Below are 15,337 nucleotides of genomic sequence, written 5' to 3' on the forward strand. Positions count from 1 at the left end.
TGTTCATAATCATGGAATCAAGAATCTGACTGAATTCTAGGGACCTAATGGGCGAAAGGAACCCACTAGTGAAATCCCACATACCTGGTGATGAATTCCACGGAGAAATCTTTCGATTTCGGGGCTGAAACTGAAGGAACCTTGCTGCGTTCTTGAACTAGGGTTCTTGACCTTTTTCTCCTCTCTTGCTTCTGATTTTCTAAGTTTGATTAATGATTTGACTTAGGTAAGTTCTAGTTATGTTTCTAAGCTTAAACTAATTAAAACCTCATGATTTAGGGTCTAAACGACGTATCTTAGGGGTTAAACGAAATAGGAAAAGACCAAAAGACCCCTGAATTAACTGCTGTCGGAGTGACCGACGGTTTGGACCTATGGGCCGTAGGTCAATCTACGGTCCGTAGTTCGAGTCTGCCCGACAGGGCTTCACTAAAATGGGCATAACTTTTTACTCGGAGGTTGGAATTTAGCAAACTCAGTGGCGTTGGAAAGATAATTCAATTATCTATCTAACCATAGGTCATGGGACACATAATTCATTTTTTACTAAAAGTTATGACCATCTGAAGTTGACCCATCAGAATTTTCAGCTAACTGGCTGCTAACCTTCGATCTATGGTCAGAACTACGGACCGTGGATCGAACGACGGTCCGTGCTGGTCAACCGTAGTTCGGGACTAAAGTTGGGCTTTTGGGGCATCGATCCACAGACACGAACTACGGTCCGTGACCTGACCTACGGACCGTAAGTCCGGCCGTGGGTCAACACTTAGCCAAATATCTGAGCTGGTCTGGGGAGGAGTTGCAGTGGTGAACCATGGACCACCAGCACGGGCCGTGGTCTGACCTACGGTCCGTGAATGGTGACCGTAAGTTGCACCTGCAACTTTTCAAAATCTGCATTTTTTGTCTATTTTGAATACGGGGTGTTACAGTTGATATCCATAGTTTTAGCAAAATTAGGAAGAACCTCCTTCGTTTGAGGGAAAAGAATAAAAAATTAAAAAAAACAAAGAAGAAATATGTTACCCAAATCATATTCCTTTTTTTTCATATCTGTTTAATATTATTGTCTCTCCCACAACTTTTCGTCAGTGTTAACTCATGAAAATGTTAAGAAAAAAATACGAGTGTGAATTGATGAATGATTTACTACAATTTATTCACCAACTCTTTCTTATGACGTGCCTCGAATTTCGTTGAATTTCAAACTTGATCAATTTTTGCAAATAAAACTTGAGATTTTTTAAGAAGAAGAAGAGTAGAGAACTTAAGGAAATTGTAGTTTAAAAGTGTGGGGACCTCTATTTATAGCTACCAAATAGTAGTATGAATAGGTGTTAATTGTGCCTTATCCGAAAAGTCACAACCTTTCGAAAAAGTCATTGCTTATTAGAAAAGTCACAACCCTTTGAAAAATGCACAACTCATCAGAAAAGGTACAACCCTTTAGAAAAATCACAATCCTTCGAAAAAGTCACAACTCATTGAAAAAGTCACAACCCGTCAAAAAAATCACAACCCTTTGAAAAAGTCACAACTCATTGAAAAAGTCACAATCCTTTAATTTGAAAAGGCATCTACTTTCAATATAATAAAATTAATTAAATTAATAAATAAAATAAATTGAGTGTATTATAGTAATTTAACATTCAAGTTTGAGAGTTCATGGTTTTAAGATATATATATATATATATAACATGAAATCTCTGACTCCAACTTTTACCAACAATTTTTTGGATAGGCCTAAATTCTTATTCAAAAGTTAAAATTTAAGGTTTATTGATATTATTTTATATAAATTTATTTGTCCATTTATGTGAATCCATTGTTTAAGAAGAATTTAAACATGACATATTAAAGAATCTTCCGAAGGACTTTTTTTATGAGAATTTTTGTGGAAATAAAGGAAGAGAGAGAGAAAGTGCAATGGTTTTCTTAATTTTATTGTGTTTTATGTTTCAACACATACACAAATAATTTATTTTATCATGTTAAATTTTTTTGTAATGATAAGTTTTGCTTGAGTGATTTTGAAAAATAAAAATTTTAAGTTGAGTGATTTTTTTTATACAAAACAAAGTTTAGTGACTTTGCTATCTCAATTCTAATAATTGAGTGACCTTTTAGGATATTAACTAAATCCACACTTAAAAGGAGTTCGGACAACCTTGGAACCATGGTAGATGATTCATCTACTATTTGTTCATACCTTAAATTATTAATACCTTGTTTGGGTGATTGTTGTTCGTTGTATCGTATTATATTGTTAGTTCAAATATAATTGTTTTGATTGTAACTTAAATTCTATTGTATTGTCTTGTTTAAATTTATCGTTAGGTAACAACGAGAAGACCTATTTTAATTATGTCACCATCGATTTGGTGTGATCGCGTCATTACCTTAATATTTTCTTCTCATTTTGTTTTTATTTATTATTTAATAATCATATTTCATCTTTTATCCTACATTTTCATAGTAGCTCTATTCCATACCCTACTTTTTCTTTGTAAGTTTATCAATCAAATTATGATTGTGTGACATTAAGTAACAATGGAAAATAATACAATCTATTAAAAAAAATATTGATTAAAACAATATAATATAATATAATACAATACACAATACATTATGAAACATAACAACTATCCAAAAATTACCTGGATTAAATCCCAATGTCCGGCTGTGTGGCGTCAAGAGGTGGTAATTTGACCTTATAATTTAAAAGTAGAAAGGATATCTTAAAATGTACTCAATTTTGAGTCACAGACGTATTCAAATCAAATAACTGGTCCGAGTTTTCAAATATTCTTGACAAATTATATTTGGGTGAAGTTTTTGGTAAAGTTTCATTATGTGTTTGACTCTAAATTTTTCCAAAAATATTTGACTATTTTAAAAAATATGATATATGCCCATAAATTTTAAAAGTTATTAAAAATACCCATAAGTTTATATTATCATTTTATAATGAATATGTTCATTATAAAATAACTTAATAATATAATTAATAACAATCAACAATAACTAAATATCAATATATGCAAGACAATACATTAATCGCATATTCAAACTTGTCACTGATTTAGTTATAATTATAACTCATTAAACACACAAAAAAAAATTCTTTCAATTTTATCTCTAAATTTAGAACTCAAACACTTTTTTTTTTGGAGGAGATAGTAACAAATATTAGTTGGAATATAAAAATTTGGTGTATTTTATTGATATGATATGTTCTATTTGACACAGTAAAGATGAAGAATGCATTGAGGAAGTTGTTGATAAGGCTTCTAAGGTTATTGAGATGCACGATTGGATAGGACAAGTGGGTCAGCAAGTGGGACGTGATGCTGTGCAGGGCAAGCCATGGAATCGCAGTAGACTATGGCATGAAAAAGATATGAACACTGTTTTTTCTGCGAATCAGGTGCGTGGTCCTCTAATGGTTGAGAATTCTGGTAACATTATTCTTTTTTCCTCTTGTGCATTATTTTACCTAAAAAAAAGAAGAGAGGTCGATTTGAATAGGTTATACCCAGACCCTACTCTGTGGGATTACACTGGGTTTGTTGTTGTTGTTTCTGTTTAGCTTGATCAGAGATTAGACCCGCTTACGATGTTAAAAGAAATATAGAGACCCTCTTGTGTTAGAGAACTCCTTAATTAGTCTTATATCCAAATTATTGAGTATAGAAATGAAACTAGTCTAAATAAAATGGAACATAGTTAATGATGTTGTTGTCTACTTTGTTTCGCAGAGAGGGCAATTTGACATGCAAGCCTCTTCTGTCTTTCTGTTAATGTTTAATCATTGTTTTAATTCAACCTTCCTTGAGATTCCCTTTTCTTCTATCTTATTAATTTGTTTTGCTTCTGGGCTCTACTCCCAAGTCTTTACCTCGTCTTGTGTGTATATTTGCAGATCACCAGAACTCATACATTTTCCGTGCCTCCCAAAATTGAAGCGAATCAAAAGTGGAAATATGATGCCTTTTTGAGTTTTAGAGGAGATGACACCCGCAATAATTTTGTTGCCCATCTTTATAAACGTCTCCAAGACATAGGAATCAACGTATTCAAAGATGATGTGAAACTTGAAAGAGGAAAGATCATTTCAACAGAACTCTTGAAAGCCATTGAGGAATCAAGAACTGCCATTATTATCTTCTCCGAGGACTATGCTTCATCCACCTGGTGCTTGGAGGTGTTGGAATGTATGCGTCCACTGGTCTAGATGGGACCAGGTCCTCAGCACAGTTACAATAACAGAAAATAAACAAGGTGCTGAAAGTAAAGATTGCACAACAACTTTACGTGGAAACCTCCTTGCTCAAGGGAGTAAAACCACGACCTGGCCTGCCAGGACTTTTCAAAACTCCTTTCACTAATCTTCTTCAAGCAAAAGTAAAAGCAAGTTTACAAACCGAGATTAGTCTACTAATCCCAACTCTAAGCAATACCTCCTATTACTTAGATGAGCCAGAGTAGATACAACACTACCCACTAAGCTATCACCCTTAGACAACTTAGACTTTGCTAAGCGGATACAACACCGCCCACTATACTAATCCTAACCGATTAATATAGACTTTAGAGTAAGAACCTAAGTTACCCTTAACCTAGTTCTTACAATGATTCAAACAAGTTTGAAACGTTTCTTTCACAAAACGAATCCTACAATGTAAGCACTATTACAAGCAAACAAAGTGACAGCTGGTACAAGAAGCTCTTGAAGTAATCGATCAGATCCCTTGTTGTTCTTGAAGCTCTTGAAGTAATTGATCAGGTCCCTTGCTGTTCTTGAAGCTTGAAAGACTCTCTCTTTGAATGAATTGGTAATATTGTTGTATTTTGTTTAGTATATACCACAAAAAGTTATTACCAAACGTGCAAGCAACCTCCTAGCTTCTGATTGGTGAAGTACTCTGCAGCTCACCAACTTTCTGACACGCAGACAGCTTTCCAGCTGTCCAGCACTTTGACCCTGGACGAGCATACTCTGCAGAGGACCAGGTCCCTGCACTTGTGAGGAGATCATCAAAACACCAAAAGGCATAAGCTCTCAACAGGAGGAACTCACAATGATCATGGAGTGTGTTGACAAGAAGGAACAGAAAGCATATCCTGTCTTCTATAACGTCGAACCATCAGATATACGCATGAAAAGTAAGTAATCAGAAATATTCTTTGAAAGTAACACTCCTGACTCACTAATAATATTATTTATTGTTCTGACTTATTTAACTTTTCAAACTTAAATGCTCTTTCAAGATAACTTTTCTAATCATTATTTTGGTATTTTCTCTTCTATAGCTAATACATACATACCTGAAATTAACATTTTAAGCTCTCTGTGAAGCTGAGAGCAGCAGCTTTGCTAAAGCGTTGGAAAAACACTGGGAAGATTTCAAGGCTAATTTTGAGAAGTTGGCAACCAAACATGAGGCAGATCTTGCTCTCAGGAAAAAATATGAGACAAATCACAAGGATAATTTGGAGAAGGTGCAGAGGTGGAAGGACGCTCTGCATAGAGCTGCTGGAATAGCAGGACTGAATGTTCGTAAAACTGCTAATGGGTGAGTAGTAAAAGATCCCTTGAGTTTTCACTTAATTATTGGGACATCTTTTCATTTTTTTGGGAAATGCTATGCAAAGTTCAATGGTTTCTGTAGTCTTTAGAATAAACATGCTTTTAAGACTAGCATGTAAACTTTTGTAGGTTTTCTATCTTTTGATATAATTCTTGTTACGGATGCCTTTGCCCAAAAATTCAATAAAATTACTACTTTATCAAAAGAGAACATCATGAAAACACCAGGGATCAGTTTATTATATAATTACTGATAAGTAACCAAAAACTCCCACTCTAATTGAGAGTATTTCAAGACCCCTCTTATCTTCTACTTTAAAATGTCGAATTACCTTCTGAAAATACCATTCAATTGGATGTGCATTTAAAGCGTTTGGGCTAAAATACACTTTAGATGAACTCGTTAACAGATTTTTTTGCCCGGGTTGGGTGGAGGGGGTAGGGATGGAATTCAAGAGAGATGCAGAATCATGTAAACATGACATTATTTTGGTTACAGTATGCTTCTTTATTTTAGTTTTGAGTGGCAAACTTCAATTTTGTGTTTTGCATGTCAGTTAGGCTCATGAAATGTGTACTCTGTTTAAATCTGTCAACATCCATGTACGACTGTGAGAGTAATCAAGTGAAATTACTTCCAGTGAAACTTAATGCTTTCTTCTCTGGGTCCCAAAGTTGTGAGCTGCTAATAGAGTAGTAAAAGGTAGATTGCAATACAAAAACTCATTAACAGGAGTAATTAATATTGCATGGTCAATAATATATACTCTTTCGTCTTACATAGATAGGGGTTAAACTTGTAAGCGATGGTCATGTAGACACTTCAATTATTTTAGTGACCATAGACATCTTTTGTTGGCATAAGTGTGTCTTTTGAACCCCTTGATATGACCTAGCAACACGCGTGCAATTCAATTGCTTTTGAGCACGTAAGGTGTATTTATTGTCCTTGTCCAAATGCTAAAAGATAAAATTTCGTAATTTACCCTTAATTGCTAAAATAGCATTCATTCGATGTGGTTTGTTTGATTGCTTTTGCTACCGGACTTGCTGAGAAACCAACAAAGTTATTTTGTATTGAGCTTTATGTACTATTATTAAGAGGTGAAATTGTGGAAAAGAAGAAGAAGCTGGGGGAGAGAGGAAAATTGGATTTTGATATTTTTAATTATTATATTTCCTTGTTATTGAACTTCACCTTGAGCTTCTTTTTCTAAAAAAAAACTGTCTACTATCAAATGTCATATGATCAATTACTAGATCAGGCAATCCTGGTTTGTACTGGTACAGTTGTAGGCGCAATTTATACTTACAGAAGAATATTTTGATTGTACATAATGAAAAGGACTTTTTTTTCAATTCATGAGCATTTATCTGAACTCAATCCTTCTTACTTATAAAGAAAATGAGAACTTATTACAATGATTGGGTACCATAGTATCTGACATTGACAAAAATCTAGTTGCAATTGAATCTTGTTTGGGAGAAGCGTGATTATTGCTTACAATGTAAATGGATTGCATAGAGAAGGCAACTATTGAAAGAGAAACTTCAAACGAGATTTCTTGTGAATTTGAAGACCCTGTTCCCTCTCTCATATTAGACAAGTCCTGGAGAAGCAATGGATGGAATATGGACTGCTTTTGGCTACTTTAACATTTCTTGTGTTTCAAATGTTCCATTTTTATTATTTTATTTTTACTGAATGCAGGAATGAAGCAGATTCTATTGACAAGATTATAAATGATAACTTCCGAAATATGCACCACACCGTTTCAGCAACTGAAAAATATCTAGTGGGAATCGAATCTCGTATGGGTGAAGTAGAATCATTACTGAAGTTTCAATTAAGTGATGTCTGTTTTATTGGAATTTGGGGGATCGGAGGCGTTGGGAAGACAACTGTTGCAAGAAAATATTTTGACAAGGTTTCTCATCAATTCCAAGGGTCTTGTTTTCTTGCGAATGTTAGAGAAGAATCAAAGAAGCATGGGCTGATGGACTTGCAAAAAACACTACTTTCAAGACTCTTAAAAGAAAAATCAATGAATATGGCAAGTTTTTATGAAGGAGCTGACATGATAAAAAGAAGGCTTTGCCACTGGAAAGTTTTGATTGTTTTTGATGATGTCGATGATGAAGACCAATTGGAATATTTAGTTGGAAATCATGACTGGTTTGGTGGTGGCAGTATAGTCATTACAACAACTAGAAACCAAGATTTGCTACGTAGACATGACCAGTTATATTCTGTTCCTGAATTGGCTAAAGATGAGGCTATTGAAGTTTTTAGTTGGCACGCTTTTCAGAAACCGACTCCTGATAAAGAGTTTTTGAAACTCTCCAAATCTGTAGTAGATTATGCTAACGGCTTACCTTTAGCTCTTAAGGTCCTGGGTTCTTTTCTCTACAAGCGAGGTATTACTGAGTGGAGAAGTGCATTAGATAGACTCAAAGATACTGGATATGAAAAAATTGCTAAGCAGCTCAGTTTAAGTCTAGACGGATTGAGCCATGAAGAGAAGAATATATTCCTTGATATGGCATGTTTTTTTAGAGGAAGAAAGAGAGATGATGTGATTACTATACTAAACAGTTTTGGTTTCCGATCAGAGATTGGAACAGATATCCTCATCCAAAAATCACTCTTATATATTTCTGAAGGAATGGTTGAGATGCATGATTTGATAGAACAAATGGGTCAGCGAGTGGCACGCAATGTTGACCAGGACAAGCCATGGAATCACAGTAGACTATGGCATGAACAAGATATAAAAACTGTTTTTTCTGCAAATCAGGTAAACATGTCCTCTGCTGGAGATTTCCATTTTCTCTTTTGCATTATTTTCCCTCACTGGAAGTAGACAGCACTAGTACATTTTTCTCAATCTAAACTGCATCTCATAGGATAGTTTCTTTAATCATGTAATATCTTGGCAACAAGTATGGCCTCATAGCTTCAAATTTGTTCTTCCATATTACTTTGCACACAAGTATATCTCATGTAGCCACCAATTAGGAATATTAGTTGCATATTTTGTTTCATAGATTACTGATGTGCCATCTAAAGATTTCAACTAGACTATATTACTCAATATCCATTTACTAGAGTTCTAGTTCGAATTATGATTTTGTAGTTTTAGATTGTTATCATCTTTAACATTTATTGTTGAATAGAAAATGACTGTTAATGTTACTGCTGAGGCTACCCCCTTGGCGTAACACGGGACCTAGGATCATGAGTGACCCCAAGCTAACCCTGTGTCTGGCATATCATAAGCATACTGAAAGATAACTAAATAAGCAAGAACTATGCGGAAGCTAAAATAGTGGTTCTCTTAACAATGGGGAATATCCAACTAGTCTGAATGTATAAACCATATTAAGAGTTTAATAACAACTGAAAGATCAAACTTACCAAGGCAAGCTGATACTACTACTATGTCTTAAAAAGCCTTTAACTGAGTTGAGTTGCTAAGACATGCCCCAGCTAACTCCAACAAAACTGAAATGTAAAGACTGAAATGAAAGCATGTCTATTGTCCTCGAAGTATGAGGACTCACCATTGAAGCTGCTGAATACGGATCGACGATCGATCTAAGCACGGTCTGAATGCTAAGTACCTGAACCTACATCATGAAAGGATGTAGCGCAGAGTATACGTCAGTACTTTGAATGTACTGAGCATGCAGGATATAGATACTAAGCTGAACAAACATATATAAGCTGAAACAAGATATAACTGAGCAATACTGTAAACTGAACAAGAATGTAAGTACTGAAACATAATTGAAAAGCTAAACTGAATGCAATGACCAAGTGTTAATCATGAACATGACATGCTAAACTGAATACTGAAGTATATACTGAAAACCTGGTCAAATTCACTAAGAGTCTGACTGTGGGAGCTACTATTAACCGACATAAAATCACGTGAGCTAAACATGGAGTCCGATGTATACTCCCCATCGAGAGGAACCAATATACCTTGCCAGTAGTATAAAGGCATGACTGGCGTGATCACTAAATCTGATGCCCAACAGAGGGGACTTATATCCTACAGGGGCACGTAGTTCTTGGACCATGAGGGTACGCTGAACCCTAGTCCAACTCGGTGCTAAGTCTAGTCCCAACTGAATATGTATATGACACCTTATGACTGAAATACTGAAATGTTGAATAGCTCCAAATACTGACATGCAAAATCTGAGAATGCAACATTTATATACTGATAATGTAACATTTGTAACTAGAGTATGATTATCTATTTAACTGACCTAGTAAGTGTAATTCAGGAACTAAGAGAATCTACACAACTAGGGTTCTGAGTTTCACGCAAGGAACTAAACAACGTTTCCAAGAAATCATGATATTTTGATTAAGAATACTACAACAACTAAATCACAGCAATTATCCAAGGATTTATAAACCATAGGTCTAAACAAGATATAGAGAATCAAGAATCTGACTGAATTCTAGGGACCCAGTGGATGAAAAGAACCCGCTAGTGAAATCCCACATACCTGGCGACGAAATTCATGGAGAAATCCTTTGATTTTGGGGTTGGAACAGAAGAAAACTTGCTGCGTGTTCTTGAGAAAACTGGCGTCTCTTTCTTCTCTAAGTTTTGGTGATTTTTGGGAATAAAGGGTTTAGGTAGGGTCTGACTAACTTATCAGGCTTAAACTGGGTCAAACGACATAGTTTAAGTGTTACGTAGTTTAAATGCCCAATGCATAGAGGAAAAGACCAAATGACCCTGACTTAAAAGCTGACGAGGGCCAACCACGGCACCACTGACGGTCCGTCAAGTGGGTCGTGGTTCTTGGCTAGTGCTACTGGTTTGGGGGGGAGTCCTCCACAAGCCCTACCACGGCCCATGTGAAGGACCATGGACCGTGAAGGAAACCGTGGTTCTTCACTTGGGCTGGGGGTTTGCTGGCTCAGGACGACGGACATTCCCACGGCCCGTCATCAAGATAACAGCCCGTGGTGGGATCCGTGCTCTGAGGCCTGAACTTGGGTGTTCTTTGCCTAGCCTCCACGAGCCTTCCCACGGTTGTATGGTGGTCCACGACTTGCGAAGGGTCCCGTGGTCCACCAATTCTGGGTGGGTGTGAACCACGGGCAGGTCGACGAATCGTGGTTCCTTTCACGGTCTGTGAACCCTACCGTGGTTCACCAAATTTTTGTGCTTTTCTGCTAAAAGTCCAAGTCTGATTTCTGAGGTGTTACAATTAACTTCTATTTACTGTCCTTATGATTGACTTCTACAACAACATACCCAGTGTAATCCCACGAGTGGGGTGTAGGGAGTGTAGAGTTAGACCTTACCCTCTACTTTGGGAGGTAGAGAGGTTGTTTCCAATAGACCCTCGACTTAAGTAAAAGAATTTCGAAGCAGTTCCGGAAAAAAACAAAAGTGAAGAAGTCATGACAAAATAGTAAAGAAAGCATTTCAAAACATTTTTAACAATGAAAAATAACTACAACAAAATAATACGATAATTGAAGTACAAGAAACATTTAATAGTAACACAGATCGAATAACAAAAAAACAACAAGAGTAGTACTATGACTACTAGTATGGAAGGATAAGTGAGATAACACTCAACTACTTAACCTACCTTCTACCCTAATTCGTGTCCTCCATAACCACCTATCTAAGGTTATGGTCAACTGAAGTTGTGTCATGTCCCATCTAATCATCTCTTCCCAATACTTCCTCGGCCTACCTCTACCTCTCCTGAAACCATTCATAACCAACCTCTCCCACTTCCGCATTGGAGCTTGTGCATCTTCTCTTCACATGCCCGAACCATCACAACCTCGCTTCCTGCATCTTGTCCTCTATCGAGGCCACTCCTATCTTGTCTCGCATAACATTATTTCTAATCTTTGCTCTCCTAGTATACCCGTATATGTATCTCAACATCCTCATTTTCACAACTTTTATCTTTTGAATATGAGAGTTATTGACCAAACCAACATTCCGCTCCATACAACATAGTTGGTCTAACCACCGCTCTTTAGAAATTGCCTTTAAGTTTTGGTGGCACTTTCTTATCATGTAAGACTCTGGAAGCTAGCCTCCATGTCATCTACCCTGCACCAATATGATGTGTGAGATCATCGTCAATCTCCCCCTTACTTTGGATAATAAATTCAAGATAATTGAAACTTCCTTTCTTTTGGATGACCTGGGTATCAAGCCTGCATCGTGTGTTATGTCACTGAACATGCACTTAAGTATTTTGTGTTGGTCCTAATCAACCTGAACCCTTTTAGACTTCAAGGTTTGTCTCTAGACCTCCAACTTAGCGTTAACTCCACCGCCAATCTCGTCAATCAGAAGTATGTCATCTCTAAATAACATACACCATGACACCTCACCTTGGATTTACCACATCAATTCATCCATTACCGAGCAAATAAAAATGGGCTGCAAAAAAATGGTTCTCTGCCAATGACACCCAATCATCTATTCCTACAAGAACTTTATGGGTGCTCTTAAAATCAAGGAAAAATAAAGGCAAAACCTAAACCGTACAAACTCATGTTCTTTCTCTTCAAAAGTTCTCCTGGTCCTTTCACTCCAAAGTACCCACATGAGGACTAGCGTAGAACATGCCATCTTCTTTTTTTCCTCCTCGTCCCCATGTAGTGATTTTATTATATATTTACATTCAGAATAATTTGTTGTGTTTGTTTTTATTGTTGTTACTTCTTTCCCCCCGAAAGTATTTTTATTGATGACAATTTGGTACTAGTTTATAGTAATATTTGTCTTGTTAAATAGTTTGTCACAAAGTTTTCTCCCTCTTACAGGATATTCTTTGGTAAGTTCAAATTTTAGCTTTTTTGGTTGATAGGGAAACACCTCCTGATGTAAACATATGTCAAATCGAAGCTTATATTGATTGGAGAATGGATTTCTTATCGGGTCATAAGTGGAAATAAGAATATTTGAAGTTCTCAATTAATTTGATTGAACTTATAATGCAAAGACAGATATAAATCTTATACTACCAGTATTATCCTAACCTCAGTAACTAATTCCAACAAAAAATGATATAGATTAAGATTTGTATATCTAGGAAAATAGGTTCTATGCTTGGAAGTATGTTCTGTTAACAAAGTTACTTTAAATTCTTTTCCAGAGGGCAGAGTCAATTAAAGGCATAATGGTACCAATTGGCTCAGATGCAAGTGGAGCAAAGCTTTCAGAAACATGCCTTGTCTAAGGTTACTCATTGTCATAGGGGAGGAGGCCCGACATCATGACCCTATTTGTGACCCTATTGAGTACCTCCCCAGTAACTTGAAATGGCTTGATTGGTCATACTACAGTTTTACTTCTTTACCAGCAGATTTTGAACCAGGAAACCTTGTTGGGCTCATTATGACTTCTAGTTCTCTTGTTGAAATCTTCAAGGAACCAAAGGTATTGTTCATCTCCTTCAAAAAAGAATCATATTTAATTTAAAGAAAAGAAATGACAGTTAAAGCTGATGTTTTTATTTGTTCTCTTTTTATGAACAGGCATTTGACAAGTTGACAATCCTCAATTTAAGTTTTTCAGGAAGTTTACTCCGAACACCCAATTTTTGTGAGACTCCAAACCTCCAGAAGATAATACTGAAAAGTTGTGTAAGTTTGGTTGAAATTCATCCATCCATTGGAAATCTCAAAAAGCTCATCTTCTTGAATCTGGAAAACTGCAAAAGTCTCAAGTCTTTACCAAGTAGTATTCAAATGGAATCTCTTGAAAGCTTCAACCTCTCAGGTTGTCAGAAATTAGAAAAATTTCCAGAAATTCAGAGGAATATGAAACCGCTATCAGAGCTCCTTCTGGCACGTACTGCAATTTGGGAATTGCCCTCATCAATAGGACAGCTCAGTGGTATCAGCTTGCTTGATTTGCGATCATGTGAATACCTTGTAAGACTCCCAGCCAGTGTCTGTGAGATGAGAAAACTGAAAATTTTGATTCTGAAAGGCTGCTCAAGACTTTCAATTTTTCCTGAAAATCTAGGTGATCTAAATGAGTTGGAGGAGCTCTATGCTGGCAACACTGCCATTTGGCAACTGCCAGATTCTATTGGAAACTTAAGCAAACTCAAGATCCTTTCATTAAGAAAAGGGCGGAAGGTAAGGCATCAATCTGCTCGCAGTTTGATATTACCCTGGGTGTTTCATGCTTTGAGGGAATTGAGAAGCTTAGATCTCAGTGGATGTAATTTATGTGATAGCCAAGCTGCTGCTCTTGTGAATTTAACCTCTCTATTGGAACTGAACCTGAGCAGAAATAAGTTTATTTATTTCCCTGATGTCTTCAGGCGACTTTCTCACCTTCGATATCTCAATATTACACACTGTCAGGAACTTAAGAAACTGCCCGTACTTCCTAAGAGTATAGAGGAATTATATGTAGAAGATTTTTTGGCAAAAGAAAGTATTGCAAAGCTACGGATGCACCCAAGGTTGAATTTGGTATCATTCACCAATTATAGTTTTGATCAACAATCTTATACAGAGGAGAGCAATGGTAGCTCAATTTCAGATGAGATGCTCAGTTTGTTTCTATCAAACAATATGGATGATGTGATCCTCCCCACTCTTAACTCTGATCATAGGGTAACTTGTTCCATTGTCTTTCCTGAACGTGCAATTCCCACATGGTTTATGCATCAGAGTGTTGAGGAAAAGATCTCGTTCAAACTGCCCATTAATTGGTATAATGATAAGTTCAAGGGCTTTGCTATATGTTGTGTGACTCTCATGGGAGCAGGTGTCTGCAGTCCTGATTCAAGGCTATCTGGGAAGTATGATTATGCTTTTATCAATGCCAAATTGATATGCAATGATCATTTGAAAGACCTTAAAGTGATAGAGAAAGAATGTAAAGTGGGCACAGCATCTAGAACATATGGCTGGTGTGTTTGCTTCGCCTACATACCATTGTATTCTTCACTGCAGGTTGGAGACATTAACCAGTATAGCCTATTTGAGGCATCTATCCATGGATGCATTGTGAGACAGTGGGGAGTTCATTTGATCTATCAGGATGAATGAATATCTTTGAAGCGCAGACTCAGAAAGATTGTATCGAGTACACCTAAGCTGAAAAAGAGGCTAAATTATGCTGGGATATTAAGGGGATAACCAAGAAATAGTTTAAGGTAACTCGAAATACCTCTTCTTTGTTGCTAGAGTTTAATAATTTGAATATGGTTAGATTAACAAGTTTAAAACTATAAGTTCGATTAGAAAAATATAAAAATCAATCAGATAACTTAAACTTAAAATTAGATAAAAATGGATGGCATCAAGCCAAGCCCAATGTCCCCAGCATAAAGTTCTTACTTTTTGGAAAAATTGCATAAGTGAATCTCTTTTATTTAATAATTACCACTTTTAAATATACGTTTATTTTATTACCATTTTGTCAACTTTTAGCAATACTTAAACTATTTTGTTCCTTTTATATGTAATTAAAGAATTTTCAACTTAGCAAAAAGTGTTGTATCTAATCGGAAACTAATGGGGAACATCGCTCGTTCCCTCTTTCGCTTTTCTTTCTGCTCTTCTGTCTAATTTATTTTAGGGTTTTGCCGTTCTTTCTTCTTCAATTTTCAGCAGATCATTCTAATGGAAGAAGGTAAATGAAAATCGCCTAGAAGAAGTCCGCGGATACTTACTGATGTTGATACTTCGAATCAAAAAGTTTATAGGAGTCGGAG

The 15,337-nt window shown here is 36.2% G+C and overlaps 3 protein-coding genes and 1 pseudogene across 6 annotated transcripts in view; 2 read left to right on the top strand and 2 right to left on the bottom strand.

The window, feature by feature from the left end:
• Positions 1 to 15,337, bottom strand: part of LOC125872642 (TMV resistance protein N-like) — an 87,023-nt gene that overhangs the window by 66,224 nt on the left and 5,462 nt on the right. The gene's annotated exons all lie outside the window — the stretch shown is intronic.
• Positions 1 to 15,337, bottom strand: part of LOC125872667 (TMV resistance protein N-like) — a 163,261-nt pseudogene that overhangs the window by 50,736 nt on the left and 97,188 nt on the right.
• LOC125872635 (TMV resistance protein N-like) overlaps positions 1 to 15,337 on the top strand; it is a 363,550-nt gene that overhangs the window by 42,387 nt on the left and 305,826 nt on the right. Inside the window, exon 8 of the mRNA XM_049553395.1 lies at positions 13,630 to 13,745. Within this exon, the coding sequence (XP_049409352.1) occupies positions 13,630 to 13,745 (116 nt within the window). The remainder of the gene's footprint in view (positions 1 to 13,629; positions 13,746 to 15,337) is intronic.
• Positions 1 to 15,337, top strand: part of LOC125872634 (TMV resistance protein N-like) — a 360,886-nt gene that overhangs the window by 15,281 nt on the left and 330,268 nt on the right. The gene's annotated exons all lie outside the window — the stretch shown is intronic.

This window comes from Solanum stenotomum, chromosome 8 (genome assembly GCF_019186545.1).
Source record: "Solanum stenotomum isolate F172 chromosome 8, ASM1918654v1, whole genome shotgun sequence".
Lineage (NCBI taxonomy): Eukaryota > Viridiplantae > Streptophyta > Magnoliopsida > Solanales > Solanaceae > Solanum > Solanum stenotomum.